General features: G+C 44.5%; 2 protein-coding genes across 2 annotated transcripts in view; both read left to right on the top strand.

Moving 5' to 3' along the window:
* Rab14 (RAS oncogene family member Rab14) overlaps nucleotides 1–27,539 on the top strand; it is a 512,826-nt gene that overhangs the window by 319,307 nt on the left and 165,980 nt on the right. The gene's annotated exons all lie outside the window — the stretch shown is intronic.
* Nucleotides 1–27,539, top strand: part of LOC145406652 (2,4-dienoyl-CoA reductase [(3E)-enoyl-CoA-producing], mitochondrial-like) — a 161,639-nt gene that overhangs the window by 68,039 nt on the left and 66,061 nt on the right. The window contains exon 4 of the mRNA XM_080277737.1: nucleotides 26,061–26,172. Within this exon, the coding sequence (XP_080133863.1) occupies nucleotides 26,061–26,172 (112 nt within the window). The remainder of the gene's footprint in view (nucleotides 1–26,060; nucleotides 26,173–27,539) is intronic.

Here is a 27,539-nt window from a genome sequence, read left to right as displayed (position 1 = left end):
CAATCGGATTGAGCCGGGAAGGTTTATATCCAAGGGGTGGTTGGGGTCGATTGCTCATGAAATGCCACTCGGGGATGAGTGAGGCTTGTCACTCTCATCTTAAATGTCGGGACCAACTGCATACCTCTGGGCTCCTATGCTCCTCATGGGGCAATGTTGGATTGGATGATAGATGGATGGATGGCCTATTATTATTGCTTTATAAATCCAATTATTTATAAATGCGATTATTACAAGGGACCCTGCTATGCTTACACCAATATTTGGCCAAGTAATGAGCTGTAATCGGTTTGAGCAAATTCTAAGCTGCCTCCATTTCTATGATGCTGATGATCCTGCAAATGCTAATGACACAGATAAGATGAGGCGAATTAGGTTGGTTTTTGATCACCTAATGCAGACATTCCATTCCTCATTTTATCCCTATAGAGACCTCGTCATAGACGAGAGTCTCGTGTTGTGGAGAGGCAATATTTCATTTCGGCAGTACATACCCAGCAAAAGGCACCGTTTTGGGTTCAAGATCTTTGTTATGTGTGACTGCAGGACTGGGTATGTGCAAGACATAGTCTTGTATACCGGTGCACAGACAGACATAATAGAAGATCGGAGTATTGATCTGTCGGGAGCAGTGGTAAAGACAATGATACAAGACTATCTTCATCATGGTCACGCCCTTTACCTGGACAATTGGTACACTAGCCCTCTTCTCGCTTGTTATCTACACAGGCATGACACCGGAATCTGTGGGACCGTCAAGGTGAACCGGCGTCACATGGTCAAGGTGGGGCAGAAACTTGACAGGAATGAGGTTGTCTTCTTCCAGACCAACAATATCCTTGCAACAGTGTGGAACCACAATAGAGAAGTCTGCCTCTTGTCCACAGTTCACCGCCTCTTGATGCACCGTACAGAGTCGGTAGATTATCGGAGCGAGAACAGGCGCCACGTATGGAAACCTGAGTGTGTGCTTGATTATAATATCAACATGCGCCTGGTGGACCAGTCAGACTCCATGAAATCCACTGTCGAGTGTGCCAGGACCACGATGAAGTGGTACAAAAAACTATTATTTCACCTGCTTGACATTGCTGTCCTGAATTGCCACCACCTTCACGCCATGACAGCAGGAGTTCAGGAAACCTTTGAAGGGTTTGTGAGGGAGCTGACATGAGAGATTGTAGCAAGATATGCAGTTGAAAGGCCCCAACACTGCACCCGCACAGCCCCAGGTGCCCACCCTCCCCTGAGATTATCCGCCTGCCATTTCCCCACTCCCATACCTCCCCAAGCAAATAGACCTAGGCCCCAACGCAGGTGTCATGTGTGTAGCAATTCCCGCGTGAGACCCACCACTCAGGGAAAGGACACCCACTATGAGTGCGTTCAGTGTGACGTGGGTCTGTGTATTCACCCATGTTTCGGTGAGTTTCACACGCTCCTGCACTTCTGATAAGGTGTGAATGCGATAGGACGCTGATACTCTGAAATAAATGCAACAAACAGACGCTCAGTGTAATTATAAGGCACGTAGATCTGTAAATAGTAGTATGGAAGTGAAAATGGGTGTAATATAAGTGGAAAATTATTATGTAAGTGTATGAATATTATCTAAGTGGAAACATACCTTGCTAGGGTATTTTGATGTGATATTCAGATGCTCAGTGGAATAAGTAAGGCCCGTAAATATGTAAATAGGAGTCTACAAGTGAACACGGGTGTAATATAAGTGGAATATTAGTATGTAAGTGTATGAGTATTTTCTAAGTGGAAGCATACCTTGCGAGGGTATTTTGATGCGATATTCAGACACTCAGTGGAATAAATAAGGCCCGTAAATATGTAAATAGGAGTCTACAAGTGAACACGGGTGTGATGTAAGTGGAATATTAGTATGTAAGTGTATGAGTATTATGTTGGTTGAAACATTCATTGCGAGGGTATTTTCATGCGATATTCTGACGCTCACTACTCTGGGGGTAGGGGGTTTTTCAAGAATACTCCCCCAGTATCCCTGGTTGTCGTAAAAGGCGACTAAAAGGATTGGCGGAGGGTTAGTGCCCCTCCCCGGAAAACAACTAACTAAAAAAACAAACAAGAAGCCTCGGACAAGGACTGACCAAACGATGAAGACCCAGGACCAGACAGAGGACTTGGTATTGGCTACATGGAATGTAAGAGGAGCGAATGATGAGGTGAAAGAGAGAGAGATTGTCCAGGTGCTTGAGGGTGCAAAAGTGGATGTATGTGGAATGACTGAAACTAAATGGGGAGGAGAAAGTGTGAGAGAATGGGTGTATGGATGGGGTATATGTGCAGGAGTAGGTGAGAATGAGAGGGCAAAGGAAGGAGTATGTATAGTTGTGAGTAAAAGCTGGAAGAAGAGCATAAGACAGTATGGATCAGTTGGATCAAGGATTGTGTGGGTAAAGTTGAAAGTTGGAATACAAATGTGGGCGATTGTGTGTGTGTATGCGCCAACGCAAGATCGTGCTAGCAGAGTGAGAGAAGAGTTCTGGACAAATGTGGAAGTGTGCATGGAAAAGTTTGGAAGGAATGAGAGAGTTTTTTTGATCTGTGATATGAATGGTAAAGTAGGGAATGTGAAGGTGGATGGAATAGTTGGTGAGTGGGGCGTGCCTGCTGCGATAGATGAGAATGGCAGTGCGTAAGTGGACATTTGTGCCGGGAGGGGGTTGGTGATAGCCAATACCCTCTTCAGGCATAAAATGATCCACAGGTATACATGCCGAGTGATGAGAAGGGTGGGTGGTGAACTGAATGAAAGAAAGGCAGTGATTGATTATGTGTGTGTGGATGAAAGGATGCGAGATGTGTAATGGATGCAAGAGCTTATAGAGGTTGGGGGAGTGGCTTTCTGACCACTACTTGGTGGTGGCCAGAATTAGGATACAAGTAAGATGGAGGAATAGAAGAAGGGAAAGACGAGAGGAAGGAGTATTTGCAAGGAGAGTGGAAAGATTACAAGAGGATGAGAAAAAGGCAGAGTATAAGAGAGAAGTGGGGGAACGATTGGGCAAATATCAATTGGAGCAGATGGGGGACGTGGAAGGTGCGTGCATGGTATTTACATGTGCAGCATGTGATGTGGTGTGTGGGAGGAAGAGAATACGGAGGGGGGTGCAAGGAACAGCGTGGTGGACTGAAGAGGTGAGACAGGCTGTGGCACAAAAGAAGAAAGCATACAATGAATGGATGAGAAGTAGGGGCGTGGAAGAGGTTGAGAGGCAGAAGAGAGAGTTGTATGTAGAAAGAAAGAGAGAGGTGAAAAGATTAGTAAGAGAGAGTAAGAAAAGAGTGGATGAGGAATTTGGAAGGAATTTGAGTGTAAAGTGGAGGGACTGTAAGAAGATGTTCTGGAAAGAGGTGAAGAGAGTAAGACAGGGTGGAAGTGAGGTTAGCAGGGGAGTGAAAGATAAAAATGGTAGATTCTTAGTGGAGAAGGGAGAAAAAGTGAGCAGATGGAGAGAACACTTTAAGGAATTGTTGAACATAGAGGATGGAAGTAATGCGAGTATAAGTGGCTGGGGAATGGCTGGGAGAAGGAGGGAGGTGAGAAGACAGGAAGAAATCAGTAGGATAGAAGTTGTGGAAGCAATGAAGAAAGTTAAATTGGGGAAAGCCCCAGGAATTGATGGAGTGCGTGGTGAAATGCTGAAGCATGGGGGAGAGATAGTGGTAGAATGGATGTGAAAGATGTGCAGATTGGCCTGGGAGGAAGGTAGAGTCCCGGAGGATTGGAAGTCAGGTATAATTATTCCCTTGTACAAAGGAAAAGAGGAAAAAGAACTGTGTAGTAATCACAGGGGCATTTGTCTTCTTAGTATAATAGGAAAAGTGTATGGTAGGATACTTATTGACAGAGTTAGAGAAAGAACAGAGGAATTAGTTAGAGAAGAACAGGGAGGCTTTAGGAAGGGAAGAGGTTGTGTAGATCAGATATTCATTCTTAGATCTTTAGTGGAAAAGTTTCTAGAGAAGGGAAAGAAGTTGTATGCGGCCTTCATGGATTTGGAGAAAGCATATGACAGGGTGGATAGACAAGGATTGTGGAAAGTATTAAGAATATATGGAGTAGATGGAAAGTTGTTGAATGCTGTGAAGAGTATGTATGATGGTGCTAAGGCTGCAGTGCATGTGGATGGTGAACTAAGTGAATTTTTCTCTTTGGAGGTTGGGTTGAAACAGGGATGTGTCATGTCTCCATGGTTGTTCAATCTGTTCGTGGATGGGGTAATAAAAGAGGTACAAGGCAGGGTAGTGGATGTTGGAGTGGCCCTGGTGAGAGAGGATAGTGTTTGGAAACTCCCTGTACTGTTGTTTGTAGATGATACTGTGTGTTGAGTGAAGATGAAGGGGAGCTGCAAGGCTTGGTAGATGAGTTTGGGAGAGTGTGCAAGAAACGGAATCTAAAGGTGAATGTAGGGAAGAGTAAAGTGATGGTCTTTGAGAGAGTTGAAGTTAGTGAATGTACAGCGAGGTTGGATGGTGAGGAATTGGAAAATGTGAGTATGTTTAAGTAATTGGGTAGTGTGATGAGTAAGGATGGAGGTTTGGAGGGTGAAGTGCTTGAAAGGGTACAGCAGGTAAGAAAGGTTGCTGGTTCTTTGAAAGCAGTGATAAGAAACAGGGAAGTAAGCATGGAAGTGAAAAAGTTACTACATGAAAGTATTGTGATACCAACTCGAAACGTATGGAAGTGAAGCTTGGACATTGTCGGAAGGACACAAGTCAAGAGTGAGAGCAGTGGAAATGAGTTATTTAAGAGGAGCCTGTGGAGTGACATGGAGAGACAGGCTGACGAATGAGGATATAAAGGAGCGTTGTGGTGTGGATGTGAATGTGATAGGAAGTGTTATGAGGAACACACTGTGGTGGTTTGGCCATGTGGAGAGGATGTAGGGTGAAAGACTGACGAAGAGAGTGTATGTGAGTGAGGTGGAGGGGGGAAGAGGGAGGGGGAGGCCGAGGATGAGATGGAGGGATGGGGTGGAGAGGTATATGAGAGAGGGGGGTGTGAGTTGGGAGCAGGGCAGTGAAATGGCAGGGGACAGGACGACGTGGAGGCAATTTGTTTGTGGCCACCCCAAACGGGATTGAGGCGTCTGGCAGTAGATAGATAGAAATATGTATAGTGCAGAATAGGTTGTAAATGGGTGTAATGTAAGTGGTAAAGTATATTGGGATTGAAGAAATAAAGAAAAAGTTTAAACACGAGTGTTAGTGAGTGTGCTTGCTACAAGAATATGCGCTAGTATTTCGCTAAATGCCCTCGTAATGAATGTGAATAATTGAAAACGTTTACAGTGGTGGAGAAAAGGTTCAGTGTAAAGAAGAAAATATTGTGAAAGTGATAAAACAATGTTGTATGTTGAAATACGAGTCGTAGCGAGTGCGCTGAGTTTGCATATGTGCGCTCTACTTATCCTACATGTCATCTTAATGAATGAAAACAGCTGAAAACATTTACATACAATACAAAATGGTAAAATGACATTGAAACAGTAGTATACAAGTAGAAAAAATGATGTGTTGACTGAAACAAGAAACTTAGCACATAGCGTTTTACCAATCGGACCAAACTCTCTATGCTCGCGCGAAGGTACAATGATTATTTTCCATATACAGTAATCACTCTAATATCCAGACGCCCAATATCCGAACATCCCCACTATCCGGACATAAGAATGTTTCATACTGTACTTTTTTCCATACTATACTTACCTCATTTCACTCTTTAATGTCCTTTATTGGTGTGAATAGGGTGTTAGGAGCTATGCATGTGCAGTAGGAAGGTGTTTTTCTGAGTTAGGCTAGGTTAGGTTCCATAAGTACCAGTCCAGGAGCCAGTCACCAGAATGTTTATTATTGTATGAACCTACTTCTAAACCCTCATTTTATGTTTCTTTTGCATTTATTTCAGTCATTTATGTGCCTTATTGGTGTGATTTGGGTCTTAAATAGGTGCTATGCATGTCCAGAGGGAGCTGTATAGGTGTTTCTCTGAGTTAGGGTCCATAAGTACAAGTCCATAAGCTGGGGCCCAATATCTGGACAGAACCAATATCTGGACCTACCTATGGCTCTGTTACGTCGGATATTGGAGTGATTACTGTATATGTCATTGAAATTCATTATATTGTTATTCTTACTGTTTATTAGTTCATATTCAATAAATGTAGAATTGTTGTTTGTTGTTTCTCCCAAAATTACCTACCATAGAAAACATGAGCGCCTCACACCTCTATGTTAGAATATGATACCGGGCTCGGGGAACCTCACCTGTTTTGACCAGTTTGCGGACCACGGTAAGCACTTTCTTTGTGATTTTCCTTTGTTTCTCAAAATAAGCGGAAGTTTTAGCCAAAAAAATTTTTTTTCCAAAAGTGGTCGGGACTGGGGGGGTGTCAGAGGCACGAAAGTGGTCGGGACGTGACGGGTTAAGCCACAGAGGGCACCTGTGGATCGCAGCCTTACTCTTGGTTGTGGCAGGCATTTGCACCAGTCTGTGCCAATCCATGTACGCCCTCTGCTCAAGTCTGTCAGGAAGTCTTACAGCATGGCGCCTTGGAGTTGCTGCTGTCACCCTACCATATCTCTCAAGCAGCTGCTGAACGCAAGTCCTGGCGAACAACCTCAGGAAGGACTTGGGTGGCTTTACCTTCATCTTGTACAGAATGAAGGCGTTCAGAATCGTTATGTCAGTGAGATGCAGAAAAACTTTCCTGTACCACCTAGTATTCTTCCTGAGGCAGTCGATCTCTCCAATCAGACTTGTCCACCAGCCGCATGTTGATATTATAGTCAATGACAGCATCAGGTTTCCTCACAGGTTCGCCTGTACTACGGTCGACCTTCCCACTGTCTTTCATTTCCCCCTTGTGTACGGTGGTGAGCATGTGCACGACCCTCTTGTCGTGCCACCATATTGCCAGCATCTTTTCAGAGTTGCGTAGGTGCACGTCTCCTCGCTGCGAGTTTCCTGCCTCTGGGAATCTGGGGAAGTGGGCACGATTGCTCTTCACAGTGCCACAGGAGCCGATGCCGTGCTCTGAATGATATTTAGCAAGTTTCGGTGCTGTATAATAATTGTCAGTATACAGCACATGATTCCCACCAAAATACCTTTCAAGCAGCACTTTTTGAGAAGCCAAGGGGGTGTGATTTGTCCAGATCGACATTGCTGGCTGCATAGATGACGGAAGTCAAGGATGTACCCCGTCTTACAATCTCACAGTACAAAGAAATTGATTACAAAGCGATGGCGTTTGCTTGGAATGTACTGTGCAAACCTAAGACGTCCTCTGAACAAAACCGAGGATTCGTCTATGACAGCCTTCTGAAATGGATGGAAGAGTGACATAAACTTATCCTTCATTTTGTTCAGAATCTCCCGGATCTTCCAGAGTGGGTCAGTTTGGGAAGGTACATCGTTGTTGGCCAAGTGAAGGTTTCCCATGATGTTCCGGAAGCGATCTCTGGCCATGTATTTATTGAAGGTGGGTGAGGGTAGTAAGGGGTCCATTGACCAGTATTCTCCCAACTCATGCTTCTTTGAGTGTGGCATGAGAAGCATGAGGGCGAAGAACACATACAGCTCCTGCACTCCTAGCACAGTCCACTGTTGCATCTTTGCTGCACATGCATCACTTGCAGCGCGCTGTGATTCGTACCTGTTAGTCTCATCACATATGTGCTGCATGACTTCCTCATCAAGGAAGGCCAAAAGGAAGTCCACACACTCAGCATCCTCGTCAAGAGTGAAGGCAGGCTGTATCCCTGAGGAACTCTCATCGAAATGGAGATGTTCAGGGACGAAATCGGAACCTTTAGTCCACACGAAGGCGTCCAGGATTCCCTGTCATGGCGGTGTAGAGTGGGTGAGGGTGGAGGGTGGCTGTGAGGCAGACTGGGATGTTTCAAGGTCACTCTCACTGACCCTAGGTTGCCGTGTAGGACTAGTAGCCCTTACTCTAGTTGCTACTCTACTTTTACGAGTCAGGGATTTACCTCGTCCCTTACGGCCTGCCTTCACTGTAGGTGCTGGTGGAGACTCCGACGATGAAGATTCAGGAGAAAATTCCACTGAAGATGAGGAAGAAATTAATGAAGTGGGGCTTGGGGAGCGGGGAGGTGATTCACCTCGGGACTCATGGTGGGTTGGGTCACGCAGGGCCATTGTTCCGGGGCTAACCTGCCGCCTTTTCACTCCCTTCCCAAATTCCTTCCCTTGTTGCACTAAGGGCTCCTTTCCCTTGGAGCTAGGGATAACTTGGGACACTGAAGCACTCGTACTAGGAGTTTCTGTCACGATTTCCTCCCCAGGCTTATCACACGATTCACCTGAAAGATCAAAGTCACTATCCATCATTATCATTGGCAATTCTGCCAGTTTATGTTCCACTGCTGAGTCACTAAGTCCTTTACTGCTTCCCACACGAGTTTTTCTAGGGGTAGAGGTCACAGAGCCCTTTGCAATGGACGCAGAAGTGGTTGAAATGGCTGGGCGTGAGTACAACATGGTTTCACTTCAGAGGATGACAAGGAACTGATTTCCACGGAGTATATGGGCAGGCAAGGGTTGACAAGGTCAATAGGGTGACAGCTGCTAATTTACATGCTATGAAATGTTTGGTAGGAAATCTCGACAGTACATAAAAAAATAGGTAGTTCTAGGTGAATGTAAATATGACTTAGGCTTCTCCCTTCCTTTTATATATATATTTTTATTATGAGAATAGATTATACGGCATATTTCAAGGGGAAATTACCAGGGGAAATTAGCGAACGAGTGCACATGAGGTGTTGTCAGGTGATAATTAGCCAATTCCAGGTGTATGGCACTATCAGTTACCTTATTTTTTTTTTGTATACATTATTTTGTATAAGAATAGGGCATAGGGCTTATTTCAATGGATGAAATCAGTGGAAAATTCTGGGGAAGATTTGCTTAGCGCAGCACGGCCGGGCAGGTGAGAGGAGAGGGTAATGGAGGGGAGGTAGGGAGGGGAGTCAAGAATGGGGAATAATGGCTAAATTGTCAACAATGGATGGGAGTACAAATAAGATTAGGAGTGGTGACTTTTGTTGGACATTGGCAGTACTGATAGATGATACAAGCCACCACTTGTAAGCCCGAGAGAATTCAAAATAACACAGAATCACAAAAGGGATGCCCCGCGGTGTGATCCATTGCTCCCGAGCGTCATGAAAGTGATGCCCCACGGTTAAAGGGTTAACAACACAATATCATCTTCAAACAACAGTACTGTACAGGGAGTTTCCAAACACCGCCCTCTCTCACTAGGGCCACTCCAACATTCAGTGCTGTACCTTGTATTTCTTTTTATAACCCCATCCTTATACAGATTGTACAACTGTGGAGACATGACACATCCCTGTTTCAATCCAACCTTCAAGTAGAAAAATTCACTCAGTTCACTATCCACATGCACTGCAGCCTTAGCACCCTCATCCATACTCTTCACGGCCTTCAACAACTTCTCATCTACTCCATTTATTCTTAATACTTTTCACAGTCCTTTTCTATACACGCTGGCATATGCTTTCTCCAAATCCATGAAGGCTCCATACAACTTCTCTCCCTTCTCTAGATACTTTTCCCCTAAAGATCTGAGAATGAATACCAGATCTACACAATCTCTTGCCTTCCTAAAACCTTCCTGTTCTTCTCCAACTAATTCATCTGTTATTTCCCTAACTCTGTCAAAAAGTATCCTACCATATACTTTTCCTGTTACACTAAGAAGACAAATGCCCCTGTGATTATCACACACTTCATTTTCCCCTTTCCCTTTGTACGGGAATAATTATACCTGACTTCCAGTCCTCCAGGACTCTACCTTCCTCTCATGCCAATCTGCACATCTTCCACATCCATTCTGCTACTATCTCTCCCCCATGCTTCAGCATTTCACCACACACTCCATCAATTCTTGGGGCTTTCCTCATTTTAACTTTCTTCATTGCTTCCACAACTTTCATCCTACTGATTTCTTCCTCTCTTCTCACATCCCTCCTCCTCCCTGCCATTCCCCAGCCACTTATACTTGCATTACTTTCATTCTTTGTTTAACAATTCCTTAAAGTGTTCTCTCCGTCTGCTCACTTTTTCTCTCTTCTCCACTAGTAGTCTATAATTTTTATCTTTCACTCCCCAACTAACTTCTTTGGTACCCTGTCTAACTTTCTTTTCCTCTTTCCAGAACATTTTCTTACTTTCCCTCCACTTTACACACACGTTCCTTCCAAATTCCTCATCCACTTTCTTCTTACTCTCTTTTACTAATCTTCTCATCTCTCTCCTCTGTCACGGGGTTTTTAAAATATCACGGGGTTTTTAAATAAATGCTTAAATATTATTTAATTGATAATAATATTCAATAATATTAAAGAGCAGGGACAATGATTGTCTTGCTAAATCAAGCAACAATTCTCTAAGAACAAGAATTTATAAACTTTCTCGACAGTACACAGCAGAGACTAATCACTCAATTGCTGTTTATTAGTACTGTAGCCTCTGGAGAAAGTTACTTCACCCCTGACAATAAATAACTAATACTAACAATAGTATCAGGTTCTTGCTGATGCTTAACTCCTAGGAGGCACAACGGATTTTAAGTTTAATACACAAGACTGGCCTAAGTACCAGTTATGAAAGGCAAACGTTTATGCAAGCTAGGAGCTATAAGAGAAATAAGCTTAACTGCGGAGAAATGAAACAAGAGTTTACATTACATTAAGCTCAAGCAAAAGAACTGTTAAATTTATTGATTACAAAATAAATTTAACGTTACAATTCAAAATCAAATTAATGAGATCGCACTCACTCACTCACTCGAGCTAAATTCTTACGCCTAGGAAAAACACCTTAATTAAACTCTCAAGACTAGGAAAATGAAAGGAAATACTGAACGATGAATGCTTTGTATCACCAAGGGTGGGAGCTTGGAGCTGTGGTCTTGTGGAGCTTGGGTTGACCTCTCACACTGCTGGAGCACAGAACCTCTCTCCGTCAGAGCAAACACTCGACTGACTAAGTCGTGGGAAACAAAAGCGGAGCACTAGGCCGCATTTTTCTATCGATCGAGGCAAGCAGGGGTGAACAATAAAGAAACAATAATATCGCTCAGTAGAGCACTTAGTGACGTGCATTAAATCGGTCACTTTTGAAACAGTGACGAATGTTTTGAAAAGTATACCACCGAAGTGGAGAGAGAAACGGTTAACTGAGCGATACACAGTGAGTTTTCCACTAATAGTTCGTGTTTTTCACAAAAGGGAAATGTCGCGAATTTGATTCGTGACATTACACCCCTAGATAATTAAATTTTTTCCTTATGGGAAAAAATTTGTGGAATATATATATATGTACACATCCTAACTCAGTCACACAAGATTCACACTGTGGTGTGTGTGCTATCCTGCTACAGGAGAAAGTCGCAGTCGCCAGTGAGTGAAAAAACCTCGTATTTACGTTAATAGAAGCAAGCTTGAGGGAAAAACTCCGTGATGACGGTGAAAATCCTGTACTCAGGTCAAACTGAGCGAAAATTCGCTACATTTACACTGACAACTAATAGTTGTGTAGCGTGGTGTATGTAATACACGGTGTAGGTCTGACAGTTGTAGTGTAACTGTAGCTACGTGTAAAATGACACAGTAAATAATAATATGACGACGACGAAGGCAGAGGAGAAGAGGCGGCAGCGTGCGGCAGACGATCATCTGGCCCGCACAGCAAAACTGCTACGCCCATTGCTGTACCTGCAAAATCAATTGAGGTGGAGCATCATAAGTGTCAATGAGACAAAATTTTATTATGTTACAATTACTCTCTCTGCCTAGCAGTCAGTGCTACGACGTACATTCGAGGTCGCCATTAATTATAGCACACGATTATGGTCGGCAAGTTGAGAATCCTTGTGCAAACTCGGGTCTTCCATAGCCTCGAACTGCACACGGGTCCTCAACCTGTGCCTTAACCTACAGTACTTATATTAATATTGGGGAGCTGAGAATCCTTGTGCAAACTCGGGTCTTCCATAGCCTCAAGTTGCCTCTGCGGAGTTCTCACTTCCCCCTTTACCTACAGTACTTATATTAATATCGGGGAGCTGAGAATCCTTGTGCAAACTCGGGTCTTCCATAGCCTCGAGTCGCCTCTGCGGAGTTCTCTCTCGAACCTCCCCCTTAACCTACAGTGCTTATATTAGTATCGGGGAGCTGAGAATCCTTGTGCAAACTCGGGTCTCCCATAGCCTCGAGTCACCTCTGCGGAGTTCTCTCTCGAACATCCCCCTTTACCTGCAGTACTTATATTAGTATCAGGGAGCTGAGAATCCTTGTGCAAACTCGGGTCTTCCATAGCCTCAAGTCGCCTCTGTGGAGTTCTCTCTCGAACTTCCCCCTTAACCTACAGTGCTTATATTAGTATCGGGGAGCTGAGAATCCTTGTGCAAACACTGGTCTTCCATAGCCTCGAGTCACCTCTGCGGAGTTCTCTCTTGAACATCCCCCTTAACCTGCAGTACTTATATTAGTATCAGGGAGCTGAGAATCCTTGTGCAAACTCGGGTCTTCCATAGCCTCGAGTCGCCTCTGCACTTCCCCCTTAATTTACGGTACATAATATGTATGTACAGGCCTTGGACATGATGTGTCCTGTGGGGCCAACAAGTGAGACGTCAGGTCTACACTCACTTCACCACTATCCTGTCTCTCAACTGACTCAGAGATTACAGGTGTGGTTACGAACGGCACAGGAAGGGCATGTCCTTGATTAGTGGTGTTACTTTGACACACACTGCAGGAACGGACAAAACTATCTATGTCTGTCCCATCCCTACGTCCCATCCCTAGCCAGAAAAAGTCAGCTCGGATACGGCCCTGGGTCTTCCTTTTGCCCATGTGACCTCCTGAGGCTGAACAATGACCCCATTGTAACACTGCTAGACGGTACTTGGCGGGAATGACAAACTGCAGTCGAACCTCGCCCTCGGGTGTTCGTGACTCACGGTAGAGCCGTCCTTGTTTGCAAAGGAACTTGGCTCGACCTCCCCGTGAATACTTAATCACTCGACCCTTTTGTTTGTTCCGCACGGCAGCAAGTGTCAGGTCAGAATGTTGTTCTTGTACAACAAGTTGACTACACATCAGATCTTGCGGCGATTCAATGATCACTGGGGTGACACAGTCTGGAGCCTCAGCCATGGCTCGTGTTACCGCAGCAGCCGAAGTCTGAGTAGCGTCATCATCGGAGCAACTATCCTTGACTCTGTGAATGTTGCCTACAATTAGGTCAAATAAAGGTTCTGGCATGACAACTGCAAGTGTCATACCAGTATAAAATGGAGATGCCACCTGGATACATGCCTAAGGGAACAATCTCACTGATCCATCAATAAGGTTTGCATGGATCTGTCGACCTGTATACGAGTACTGCTCAGGCCGAACTAGACTCTGCTTGACAGAGCAACCTGAGGAACCATTATCTCTCAGGGCCTTCACAGGAATGTCTCCCAGAAACCCTGGCTGAACAAGGAAGGTACTGTCACCTGTGGGAGGGCCTGTGGAGGAAGCAGCTAGCCACTCAAGAGGCTGCTGAATTGATGCGGCAAACTTTGTGCCTTGAGAATTATATTGGGAAGATGGAACATTGGCCATCTGTGGAGGGGGGTTCACTGTCACTGTGGGACTAGTGAACTGTGGGGAAGTACCCATACTGGTAGGGACGTGACCACCGGGTACTTGTTGCGGAATGAAGGCTGCATTTGCCTCCTGCCTCCGTTACACTAATTGACCTGACTGAGGGTTACGTGGCTTGTCCTTGTATTGCTGCAGCTGTTGCTTGGGGAACTGCTGCTGGTTGGGGTGCTTGTTGTACTGCTTCCAAGCAGGTTGCTGTGTATTTTGCCCCTGGTCCTTCTGCGGTTTGCTTGGACCTTGGCCGTTACTCTGAGAACGGCCTTGGTGCTGGGATTCAGTGTGAGACGATTTCCCAGATTTATCAGGTTTTCTGTTCCAGATGTTTTGCTTACGAGTTTGATACCCGTATGCAGTAAAGAATGCGTCAGCCTTTTCTGCCATTTGGCTGGCATCTTTCACCTGGCAGATCTTAAGCTGTGCTATGAGCTCAGCAGGCCACGACCTCTCTAGCTGTGTACGCAGCATAAGGTCAATTATCCCCTCACACGTGGAAGGAGTTTCATCTTTCTCCATCCACTCATTTAAGTAAGCAGTGAGACGATCGAGGAACTGAACAGCTGTCTCCTTGTCTTGGAGACGAGCTCGCATGAACTGAACTTTGGCATCGTCTACTGTGAGACTATACGCCTTAGTGAGTGCAGCTTTCATCATCTCATACGTGAGATTGTCTCCACGAATTCTGTGGAGAATATTGAGGGCAGGGCCCTCAAATAAACTAAGAAATTGGATCAGCTTAGCAGCCTCATCCAGTTGATACATGTTTGCCATGTCCTCAAAACGAGCTATGTACGGCTCGATTCGCTCGCTTTCCTTGTATGAAGGAAGCTTGATGCGTGGGATCGCCAGGACATGTGTAGGAAGAGCGCTAGTGGAGCTTGGATTAACTGCACCAGATGTGTCTGAAGCCAAGGAATCTCGCTTGAGCTTCAGCACTTCAAGTTCATGTTTTTTGCGTGCTTCTCGCTCGGCACGTTCGTGTTCTCGTTCTCTGTCTTGTTGTTCACACTCGTATTCGCGCTGTTCTCGCTCTTGTACTAGCTCGTGTTCGCGCCGTTGTCGCTATTTTTCTAACTCGAGCTCGCGTTGTTTTTGCTCGTGTTCGCGCTGTTCTTGCTTGTATTCGCGCTGTTCTCGCTCACGTTCATGTTGTTCGCGCTCGTATTCGCGTTGGATTCTGTGCTCTTCACGAGCATCTTTCTCACGTTCTTGCTCGTAATTAAACCGTGAGAGAACGTAACTCTGTATTTTCTCTGGGTCTGTGAGACCCATATCTTTGGCTACCTGTACATAAGCACTGGCTGCCATGATGCTAGCTTATTAAGCAAACGAAACTGAGTACTGACTGCTTCGCAAACGAATACTAATAAACACAAGTAAAGAGTACAGACACAAGCTAGTGGTGACCAGTCTTATCTAGTTAACTGGCAAAGATTAGAGCAAAAATGCAAATGACTGGGAAGACTCAATAATAAACACAATGGGTACGGCGACTTCCCAGGAGCGAATAAAATCGTCTGGCGTTACCAAGAATAAACTAAATAGAGTTAAGTACTCTGTGGATTGATAAAGCAAAAATTTACTTGCTAAATTAATGGTAAACACCAGTAAACTTGTGCCTATAAACTTTAATTATAAATACCTAAATATGAATGAGTGAGCACTATCTCGTGAATAGCTTTAGAGCTAGGAGCTAATATCCTGGAATGAGGTCGCCAATTGTCACGGTTTTTTTTTACAATATCACGGTGTTTTTAAAATAAATGCTTAAATATTATTTAATTGATAATAATATTCAATAATATTAAAGAGCAGGGACAATGATTGTCTTGCTAAATCAAGCAATGATTCTCTAAGAACGAGAATTTATAAACTTTCTCGACAGTACACAGCAGAGACTAATCACTCAATTGCTGTTTATTAGTACTGTAGCCTCTGGAGAAAGTTACTTCACCCCTGACAATAAATAACTAATACTAACAATAGTATCAGGTTCTTGCTGATGCTCAACTCCTAGGAGGCACAACGGATTTTAAGTTTAATACACAAGACTGGCCTAAGTACCAGTTATGAAAGGCAAACGTTTATGCAAGCTAGGAGTTATAAGAGAAATAAGCTTAACTGCGGAGAAATGAAACAAGAGTTTACATTACGATGGTGCGAAGGCTGCAGTGCATGTGGATGATGAACTAAGTGAATTTTTCTCTTTGAAAGTTGGTTTGAAACAGGGATGTGTCATGTCTCCATGGTTGTTCAATCTGTACATGGATGGGGTAATAAAAGAGGTACAAGGTAGGGTAGTGGATGTTGGAGTGGCCCTGGTGAGAGAGGATAGTGTTTGGAAACTCCCTGTACTGTTGTTTGCAGATGATACTGTGTTGTTGAGTGAAGACGAAGGGGAGCTGCAAGGCTTGGTGGATGAGTTTGAGAGAGTGTGTAAGAAACGGAATCTAAAGGTGAATGTAGGGAAGAGTAAAGTGATGGTCTTTGAGAGAGGTGAAGTTAGTGAATGTACAGTGAGGTTGGATGGTGAGGAATTGGAAAATGTGAGTACATTTAAGTATTTGGGTAGTGTGATGAGTAAGGATGGAGGTTTGGAGGGTGAAGTGCTTGAAAGGGTACAGCAGGGAAGAAAGGTTGCTAGTTCTTTGAAAGCAGTGATAAGAATCAGGGAAGTGAGCATGGAAGTGAAAAAGTTACTACATGACAGTATTGTGATACCAACTCTAATGTACGGAAGTGAAGCTTGGACATTGTTGGAAGGACACAAGTCAAGAGTGAGAGCAGTGGAAATGAGTTATTTAAGAGGAGCCTGTGGAGTCACGTGGAGAGACAGGCTGACGACTGAGGATATAAAGGAGTGTTGTGGTGTGGATGTGGATGTGATAGGAAGCGTTATGAGGAACACAATGAGGTGGTTTGGCCATGTGGAGAGGATGGAGGGTGAAAGACTGACGAAGAGAGTGTATGTGAGTGAGGTGGAGGGGGGAAGAGGGAGGTGGAGGCTGAGGATGAGATGGAGGGATGGGGTGGAGAGTTATATGAGAGAGGGGGGTGTGAGTTGGGAGCAGGGCAGTGAAATGGCGGGGGACAGGGCGACTTGGAGGCGATTTGTTTGTGGCCACCCCAAACGGGATTGAGGCGTCTGGCAATAGATAGATAGATAGATAGATAGTTTACATTACATTATGCTCAAGCAAAAGAACTGTTAAATTTATTGATTACAAAATAAATTTAACGTTACAATTCAAAATCAAATTAATGAGATCGCACTCACTCACTCACTCGAGCTAAATTCTTACGTCTAGGAAAAACACCTTAATTAAACTCTTAAGACTAGGAAAACGAAAGGAAATACTGAATGATGAATGCTTTGTATCACCAAGGGTGGGAGCTTGGAGCTGTGGTCTTGTGGAGCTTGGGTTGACCTCTCACACTGCTGGAGCACAGAACCTCTCTCCGTCAGAGCAAACACTCGACTGACTTAAGTCGTGGGAAACAAAAGCGGAGCACTAGGCCGCATTTTTCTATCGGTCGAGGCAAGCAGGGGTGAACAATAAAGAAACAATAATATCGCTCAGTAGAGCACTTAGTGACGTGCATTAAATCGGTCACTTTTGAAACAGTGACGAATGTTTTGAAAAAGTATACCACCGAAGTGGAGAGAGAAACAGTTAACTGAGCGATACACAGTGAGTTTTCCACTAATAGTTCGTGTTTTTCACAAAAGGGAACTGTCGCGAATTTGATTCGTGACATCCTCCTCTCCACATATAACTCTCTCATCCATCTCTCAACTTCTTCCACGTCCCTGTTTCTCATCTACTCACTATATGCTTTCTTCTTTTGTGCCACAGCCTCTCTCACATCTTCAGTCTACCATGCTGTCCCCTGCACCCCTTTTTGTGTATATTGTAGGAGGAGGAGGCTGTAGCACGGGCCGAACAGGGTTGTACTCCCGAGGGGAATTGGAATCCTGGTGATAGGGAGAGCTGGAGCTCCTGTTTCACTAGCTATCTAACCATCCCCCTTTGCTGACCTTTTCAGTGTGACAGTAACATGGAGAGTAGACCAGCATACTCTCCAAAACATTTCCTCTAACTGTCTTATGCACTGCACCTTACATTTCACACAACTATCCCACTACGTTACAGGGGTTGGTGCCAGCAAGTGCATGCGGCCAGAAAACTTTGCCCCCGCTACCTAGTGGAGGACTTCTGGGGGGAGACGGGATGGGGATTCCGCTGGCATAGATCATGGGTCCAGGGCAAGATGGGGCTCGGGCCTGTGCAGGGCATTGCGTTCCCAGGCTGCCGCTTCTGCCCAATAGAGAGGGGCCCGAACCAGGGAGTAGCGCCCCAGAAGGCTGCCCTATCAGTGGGTGTATAATGGTGGAATAGTTGCAGTGCCAAGGCGTGCTTAGAGGGTGTCCCTGCAGCTATCCTGGCAAGGTGCCCCGAGGCCACTACCGCAGCCACTGGCAATCTGGTGGGCTAGGGGTCCCAGATCCATTGCCTGGACCTGGGACTGTGCAGTGGGTGGGGCCTTTGGTATGTCTGTCCCCCTTTTTTTAATTCTGACTATGACAGAACACAAGAATAAGTTTCAGAGCAAGCCTGAGGACAGTAAATCACCCAGGGGGATGAGGGTGGGTTCATGGAATGTGGGAAGTTTGAGGGGAAGAGCGGGGGAAGTCGTTCAGGCATTCAGTAGGAGGTGGGTGGATGTGGCGTGTTTGCAGGAAGTCCGGTACAGGAGTGGATCAGCCAGAAAGATTGTTGGGAAGGACTGTTCCTATAAGTTGTTTTGGCAGGGGGGGACAGACGGATATGGGGGTGTTGGTGTGATGGTTGCGGAGAAATGGGTGGAATATGTTATGAATGTTATAAGAGTAAGCGATAGGATATTGGTAGTTAAAATTCTAATCGGTAGAAAGATAGCTGCAGTTATATCGGCATATGCACCACAGGCAGGATTGGATGAAGCAGAGAGAGATAAAATTTGGGATGATCTAATATGTGTAGTAGGTGGTATGCGGGGTGATAAAGATAGTGGTTTTGGGAGTGGACTTAAATAGTCATGTAGGTGAAGCAGCACAAGGTTATGAAGGAGTACATGGGGGATTTGCGTATGGTATAAGGAATGCGGAAGGGGAAAGGATACTCGAGTTTGGGGAGAGAATGGACTTGATTGTGTGCAACACATATTTTAGGAAATGAGAGAGTAGGTTAATTACGTATGAGTCTGGGGGAAATAGCAGTCAGATAGATTATTTTCTGGTTAGGAGGGCTGATAGGAGGTACGTGAAGGATGTTAAAGTTATAGGAAGTGAGGAGTGTGTGCAGCAGCACAAACTATTGATTTGTGATATGGTGCTTAACCCTTTAACCGCAGGTGTCATCCCAGAATGACATTGCAAAAACTGGACCAAACCGCGGGTGTCATTCTCGAATGTTTGTGAATATTTTGAATACCGCGCGTTTTTTCCGTGCGCCAATTGTTTCAAGGGAGAGTAGCTATTAAGTTCTTTCATTCCAGCCGACCCCCACTTCCCTCCCTTCCTCCCCCTGGGCCCCCACCTCCCACCCCCTGGGCCCCCCACCCCACCCCTGACCAAACACGCATCAGTATCTGTCCAGCTGTGTGAATGACAACACCGCTGATGTGGCAGTGAAGTGCGGGCAATTACAGTGCCTTTTACCTGCCTCAGTGAACACAGAGTGGGTGTTTATCGTATGTGCAGTGTTCATATATGTTTATAATATTATTATCAGAATGAGGTTGGCATTTGGTAATCGTGTGTGAGCGAAAAATAGTGATTACAAGACCGCTGATGTGGCAGTGAAGTGCGGGCAATTACAGTGCCTTTTACCTGCCTCAGTGAACACAGAGTGGGTGTTTATCGTATGTGCAGTATTCATATATGTTTATAGTATTATTATCAGAATGAGGTTGGCATTTGGTAATGGTATGTGAGCGAAAAATAGTGATTTTAGATCGCTCACTTCTAATGGCACTGCCCATCCAGTGATAGTCAACAAAATCATGAAACCTACATCGTTGCAATGCCGAAGGTTAGTACTTTCCAATGGTACCTTATTTTTAGCTCTAGATTTGTTCTGTGCAGAGTTATAAAGGTATAAAGTTTGTTTACATTTTGGCTGGAACCCCCGCGGGAGAGGCCAGTCGGGGCAAAACAATGCCTGCGGTTAAAGGGTTAAAGAACGAGTGATGAAAAACTGGACTTATATACCTAGGAGGAAAGTATGGAAGCTGAAAAACCAAGTAGTATGGGATGCCTTCTATAGCAAGATGAGGAGAGTGGTGGCTGAACAGTGATCTGTAGACAGAGGTGAACAGTACGGAGCCCTCAAGAACAACCTCTTGAGAGTTACTGATGTAACATGCAGTTGGACAAGAGGACCACCGAGACATAAAGTAACTTGGTGGTGGGATGAGGGTGTAGAAGCTGCAGTTAAGGAAAAAAGAAGGCTTTTCCGGGAATGGAAGAAGGGTGGTAGCAGGGAGGAATACTAGGCTGCCAAGCGTAGGGCTAGAAGAGAGGTATACAGGGCGAGGTCTGAGTCACAGATACTTGATAACCTAAATCATGGGGAAAGGAAAAATATGATATTTAAGGTGGCAGATCAGGTGAAGAGGGATAATTGGGATATTATAGGTGTGAAGTGTGTGAAGAATGATGAAGGAAGGGTAGTGGTGAACAGTGAGGATATTAAAGATGCATGGAGAGAGCAATATAGCCAGTTGTTGAATGAGGACTTTGACTGGGAGAGGGAAGATTTGGAGCCAGCAGATCCAGTGTTTGGCCCTTGGCCTTTGATTTTTGCTGCTACTGTGAGTGAGGCAATTGGCAGGATGAAGGTGGGGAAGGCAGCAGGTGTGTCTGGGTTGACTGCCGAAATGTTGAAGGCCTCAGTAGATATAGGAGTGAGGTTAGTCACTGACCTGATAAATATGATTATTTATGAGTGTGTTGTCCCAGATGATTGGCTGAAGAGTGTAATTGTAAATGTGTATGAAGGGAAGGGTGATGCCCTGGAAAGAGGAAATTATAGAGGTACAGTATAAAGCTTTTAGATCAGATAATGAAGGTAATGGAGAGAGTTTTAGAAGGTATGATTAAAGAAAGAGTGAATATTGATTAGATGCAGTATGGGTTAATGCCAGGCAGGGGGACTGCTGATGCCATATTCATTGTTTGACAGCTTCAGGAAAAATATATTGGTAGGAGAAGGGATCTGTATTTTGTTTTTGTTGATTTGGAAAAGGCCTTTGACAGAGTCCCTAGAGAGGTGGTGAAGTGGGCAATGAGAAAGCTTGGCTTGGAGGAGTGGCTGGTTAGGGTGGTTATGGCTATGTATGTGGGTGCTTGCACCCAGGTAAGAGTGAATGGAGATTTGAGCAATGAGTTTTCTGTGAATGTTGGTGTGCATCAGGGGTCAGTTTTGAGTCCCATGTTGTTTATCATGGTACTTGAAGCCCTCTCAAGTGACTTTAGAAACGGACTTCCGTGGGAGATGTTGTATGCTGATGATTTGGTGTTGATTGCAGAGAACGAAAGGGAGGCGGAAGAAAGGTTTAGGAAGTGGAGAGAGGTATGGGGCACAAAGGCTTAAGGGTAAATGCAGATAAAACAAAAGTGATGATATCTAGGGTTGGTGGCAGTACTGTCAAAGACGAGGGAGTGTGGCCATGTGCAGTTTGCCACAAGGGCGTGGGAAGTAATTCTATCTTGTGCGGTGTTTGTGATTAATAGATGCACAAGAGATGTAGTGGTATCAGAGGTAGACTGCGAGATAATGCTGATTTTATGTGTACAGGGTGTCGGGGAGAGCAGGTGGAGATTGTCATGCGTGAAAGGATTGAATTTGCTGGTGAATCTCTTGATTGTGTGGAAGAGTTTTGTTATTTGGGAGACATGTTGTGTGCTGGAGGTGGGGCTGGAGCTAGCTCTGTGGCTAGAGTGAGAAGTGGTTGGAAGAAGTTCAGGGAGGTCATGCCTCTCTTGACATTGAGAGGGCTCTCTCTACGTGCTAAGGGGTCTTTGTATGCAACATGTGTTAGGAGTGTAATGCTGTATGGTAGTGAGACCTGGGCAGTAAAGGAGGAGGATATTCGCTGGCTCTGACGTACAGAAATGACAATGATTAGGTGGATGTGTAGTGCGTCCCTGCTTGCAAGGTCGGGGGGGAGGCTGGGTTTACAATGGAAGAGTTGAGAGGTAGGATGGGACTGGAGTGTATTGGTGTTGTGATGAGGAGAGGTAAATTGAGATGGTTTGGACATGTGGAGAGGATGGTGGATGATAACTGGATGAGGAAGGTGAGAAGTGTTAATATTGGGGGTGGGGTTATGAGGGGTAGACCGAGAAAGACATGGGACGAGGTCATTAAGTGTGACCTCAGGGTTAACCCTTTAACCGCGGGTGTCATCTCAGAATGACATTGCAAAAACTGGACCAAACCGCGGGTGTCATTCTTGAATGTTTGTGAATATTTTGAATACCGCGCATTTTTTCCGTGCGCCAGTTATTTCAAGGGAGAGTAGCTATTAAGTTCTTTCACTTCAGCCAACCCCCACCTCCCTCCTCCCACCCCCCGGGCCCCCACCTCCCACCCCCCAGGCCCCCCACCCCACCCCTGACCAAACACGCATCAGTATTTGTCCAGCTGTGTGAGTGACAACACCGCTGATGTGGCAGTGAAGTGCGGGCAATTACAGTGCCTTTTACCTGCCTCAGTGAACACAGAGTGGGTGTTTATCGTATGTGCAGTGTTCATATATGTTTATAGTATTATTATCAGAATGAGGTTGGCATTTGGTAATCGTGTGTGAGCGAAAAATAGTGATTACAACACCGCTGATGTGGCAGTGAAGTGCGGGCAATTACAGTGCCTTTTACCTGCCTCAGTGAACACAGAGTGGGTGTTTATCGTATGTGCAGTGTTCATATATGTTTATAATATTATTATCAGAATGAGGTTGGCATTTGGTAATCGTGTGAGCGAAAAATAGTGATTACAACACCGCTGATGTGGCAGTGAAGTGCGGGCAATTACAGTGCCTTTTACCTGCCTCAGTGAACACAGAGTGGGTGTTTATCATATATGCAGTGTTCATATATGTTTATAGTATTATTATCAGAATGAAGTTGGCATTTGGTAATGGTATGTGAGCGAAAAATAGTGATTACAACACCGCTGATGTGGCAGTGAAGTGCGGGCAATTACAGTGCCTTTTACCTGCCTCAGTGAACACAGAGTGGGTGTTTATCGTATGTGCAGTGTTCATATATGTTTATAGGATTATTATCAGAATGAGGTTGGCATTTGGTAATGGTGTGTGAGCGAAAAATAGTGATTTTAGATCGCTCACTTCTAATGGCACTTCCCATCCAGTGATAGTCAACGAAATCATGAAACCTACATCATTGCAAAGCCGAAGGTTAGTACTTTCTAATGGTACCTTATTTTTTGCTCTAGATTTATTCTGTGCGGAGTTATAAAGGTTTAAAGTTTGTTTACATTTTGGCTGGAACCCCCGCGGGAGAGGCCAGTCGGGGCAAAACAATGCCCGCTGTTAAAGGGTTAAGGGACTGAACAGGGATGCTGTAATGGATCGTGCAGCGTGGAAGGCCACCATTAGGTTACCAAGGCCGACGCATGCAAGCATGTTGGAGCTTTTAAAAATGAAACGATAATAATGAAATGAAATACAGTATATACTGTATATGTATGTACACATATATATATATATATATATATATATATATATATATATATATGTGTGTGTGTGTGTGTGTGTGTATGTGTGTTTATAGATATATATATAGTTATATACAGTAAGAGCTCACGAAAAAAGGCTAATTGGGGCCCAAGCCATTCCAAAAATAGCAAAACTCCCATAAAAGTGACATCTGAACTTCCCTCTGCTGACATGCACTTTTTCTGATGTATCAGATATTAGTCTGGATTGCACCAATGGTTTTTAAACTGTTTTCACCACCACTGCAGTACTGTACTGTATGATCCCTTCACTGCAGTGATCAAACTGTATAATATACAGGCATTCCCGGGTTTAACAATGTAATTGGTTAGGTAAAACCCCCATTGTTATGCGGGGTATTTTTAACATATAAAGCAATGTGGAGTGTTTACCAGCCTAGGGTGTCCCCCCAAACCAAGCCCAAAACCCACCCAAATGAGCCAAAAAACAAGTTGAAAGCCAATCTATATGGCCTAACAGCTTTCAAGGAAGTAAACCTAAGTCTAACACCTGTAAATAACTCACTAAAACCAACAACTAAAATCTGAAAATTGTCAGATATAAGTCTGGAAAAAATCAAGCTTAGTGAACTGTACCCCAAATGACAGTGTTCACCCCACCTACGGCTAAAACACATTAATCTGTCTGAAAACATTTTATAAATCAACCTGAACACACAATTTTAGACTAAAATATCATCAAAATCGGTTTTTAAACAACTAAAACTCATCGTTAAACCAGGGTTTGGCCATCGTTATGCAGGGTGTGATGGTATTTCTACCCCTATCGTTAAGCCGGGATATCGCATCTAGCAGTATTGTATATCAAGGTATTACTGTATATAATACTGTAGTACTGTACAGGTATACCTCGATATATGATACCCCAAGATGCGATACCCTGGCTTAACCCCTGGGCACCGGGCATGGGTAGACCTATCCATGTCCCCCCCCAATATATATATATATTTTTTTTCATTACAAATCGATCAAAAATGACAAAAAACACATAAAAAGTGCGTACTTATTCTCCTTTGGTGATTTGGAGGTGGTGGTGTGGTGTGAGGGAGCCGGTGGGTGACTGCTGGGCTGAGAGTGTTCAAGGTCGCAGTGGTGTGTTGGCAGTGGTGGTGGAGGGAGAAGGGAGGATTGTCTTGTGCCAAAATAAGTATTGGAGTATGTCTTTGTTTCATTCACTAATCCACAATGCTATATGAACACAATATTACAACTACAATAGCAAAAAAAAAAACAAGAAAGTAACTAATAAAGATCGTCTTATTTTACGTTTTCCATGATACTTATTTTCTAACAAACTTATTTCTATTTAGGTATTCACAATTATTTACACACTATTTACACATTATTTCACTGTTTTTGTTAACTCTTAACAGTATGATACTCCCTAAAGTCTGTCTGTGATCAATACAAGTGTAATCAAACCCAAACACTCCCCCACACCCCTCAGGGCCCCCTAGTATCCCTCCCCACCACCCCACCCCACCCCTCCCAACCCCTACCCCTACCCTGAACCAGGATCAGCTGGTTCCAAGGCCACACTCTCACTGCACCGGCCTCCCACCACCCTCAACCACAGCCCTCCTCACTGCTGGGCTGCCCTCCCACCCTTCCCCCACCCATACCCCTGCCCCCTCCCCCAGCCAGCCAGTGTGACCCCGCGAACCGGCCATGCCGGGACAATACTCTGAGTCCATATGGCACGCTACGAAGTTCAAACATTCCTGCAAAAAATTAAAATGTCATATGACGTGGACCGTAGGCCTCTACCAACACGTCATAAGGCGTGGACTGGCGCCTAGGAGTTAACAATAGGGATAGAAACACACCATACCCTGCCTAACGATGGTCAAACCCTGGTTTAACGATTGGTTTTTAATTTTTTACTGATTTTTCTTATATTTTAGACTAAAATTGTTTGTTTAGGTTGAGTTATAAACTGTTTTTAGTCAAAGATTAATGTGTTTTAGCCATAGGCGGGGAGAACATTGTCATTTTGGGGTACAGTTTACTAAGCTTGATTTTTTCCAGACATATTTGACAATTTTCCGATTTTGTTTGTTGATTTTAGTTAGGTATTTACTGGTGTTAGTCTTAGGTTAGCTTCACTTACAGCTGTTAGGTCATTTAGATTGGCTTTAAACTTCTTTTGGGGCTCATTTGAATGGGTTTTGGACTTGGTTAGGGGGGAAACCCCAAGGCTGAAAAATGCATCCCATTACTGTACTTTACAAGTTAAATCTACCCCGATATACAGTACGATGGATTTTTACCTAACCAATTGCATCGTTCAACCGGGGTATAACTGTACTGTACACTGATAAACATGTCTTTTATTTACCTTACTGTGGTGAACATAGCTGAAGTGGTCAGGCAGTCTGGACTGCATCTGGCTTTGTTGGACTTTTTCTGATATATAGGAATTTGGTCCGGTAGTTCCTCGATTCTGATAAAAGCGAATAGATATATTTACATACAGTGTAACTATTGCTTACCGCATTTATTTTTCAGCCATCAGAAAGACTGAGTGCCAATGCTTGGAGGACCATAACCGACATCGTACTTAATGGGACAGCCTATGTAACTTTGGAGGCAGGCAAGCGTCTTATCAAGGCTGAACAAGGTAACTTTTGTCTGCTTCTGGGTGGTAGAGTTTTGCCATTAGGATCAGTTTACCAGTACAGTACTCAGTTTTTTATTGGTGCATGTGAGGTTCCCTGTAGAGAGAGGTGGACAAAGAAACTACCATGTTATGATGATGGTGATGTTGATCAACTCCAGTCTGCCTGGCTGCAGGCAACCAACCACCCCTGTAGGGTTGTCCCGTGCAGTGAGCTGATGTTCCCCTGTGGCTGGCAGCACCTCCCCACAGCAAGGCATGAGGAATAGTGTGGAGGTTTGGTTCCTGAATGGACACCGCACTCACGTCTCTCCATCCAGTTAACAGGGGCAGCATAGCAAGGTCCATGCCACCCTGTTATTTGGTTATCTGATCACCACCCAGCACTGTAAATTATTTTTTGGGGGGTTACAGGAAACCTTTAGGCTTGTCACTTAGTGTAGAGCCACCTGAAGTAGAAAGAAGAGTAACAAAAATTGACTGGAAGGATAGGGGAAGATGTCGGAAGAGAGAAGAGCAGACACTGAGACAGAATGAGAAAGGGGATGGAAGAAGGAGGCAGTACTATGCTGATTGAGTGGATGATGGTTGCCACCACCTACCACTACTGTGGTATGTAGAATAAGCAGAGTGGAGGTACTGTATATATGTTAGGTGCAGGTAACCCCTTTTTTTTATGAGGGTTTTCCCAAAGCCATGTGAAATTGGTGGTAGCAGGAATTTAATAGTTCAGGACATAATTTAGATGATGGCATTAATGGAAATTGTTTCTAACTCAGCTGTTTTGAGGGGTCTCCAAAGCTGAATCAGGTCACTGAGTAATAAGAAGAATAATATATGATAGATGTCATTGTGTGGAAAGGCCTAAGGAGAATGTATAAAAGTGGTGTTAGTGTATGGAATGCATATGGATTGAAAGACTGATAGAGTGAATGAATGTGAAGCAGATGCGAAAATCTGTCTGTCTATTACCAGACACCGTAATCCCATAAGGGGTGGCCACAAACAAATTGCCTCCATGTTGCCCTGTCCCTCTCCATTTCATTGCCCTGCTCCCAGCTCACACCCCCCTCTCTCATATACCTCTCCACTCCATCCCTCCATCTCATCCTTGGCCACCCCCTCCCTCTTCCCCCCTCCACCTCACTTACATACATACACTCTCCTTGTTAGTCTCTCACTCTCCATCCTCTCCACATGGCCAAATCACCTCATTGTGTTTCTCCTAACTTTCTATCACATCCACATCCATACCACAACAATCCTTCACTTCCTCATTTGTCAGTCTGTCTCTCCATGTGACTCCACATGCTCCTCTCAAATATCTCATTTCCACAGCTCTCACTCTTGACTTCTGTCCCTCCAACAAG

Source organism: Coenobita brevimanus, chromosome 71 (genome assembly GCF_032717465.1).
Source record: "Coenobita brevimanus isolate Jiangsu-jjx chromosome 71, ASM3271746v2, whole genome shotgun sequence".
NCBI lineage: Eukaryota > Metazoa > Arthropoda > Malacostraca > Decapoda > Coenobitidae > Coenobita > Coenobita brevimanus.
The sequence above is the reverse complement of the archived record's forward strand: the minus strand, read 5'-3'. Positions and strand labels throughout refer to the sequence as shown.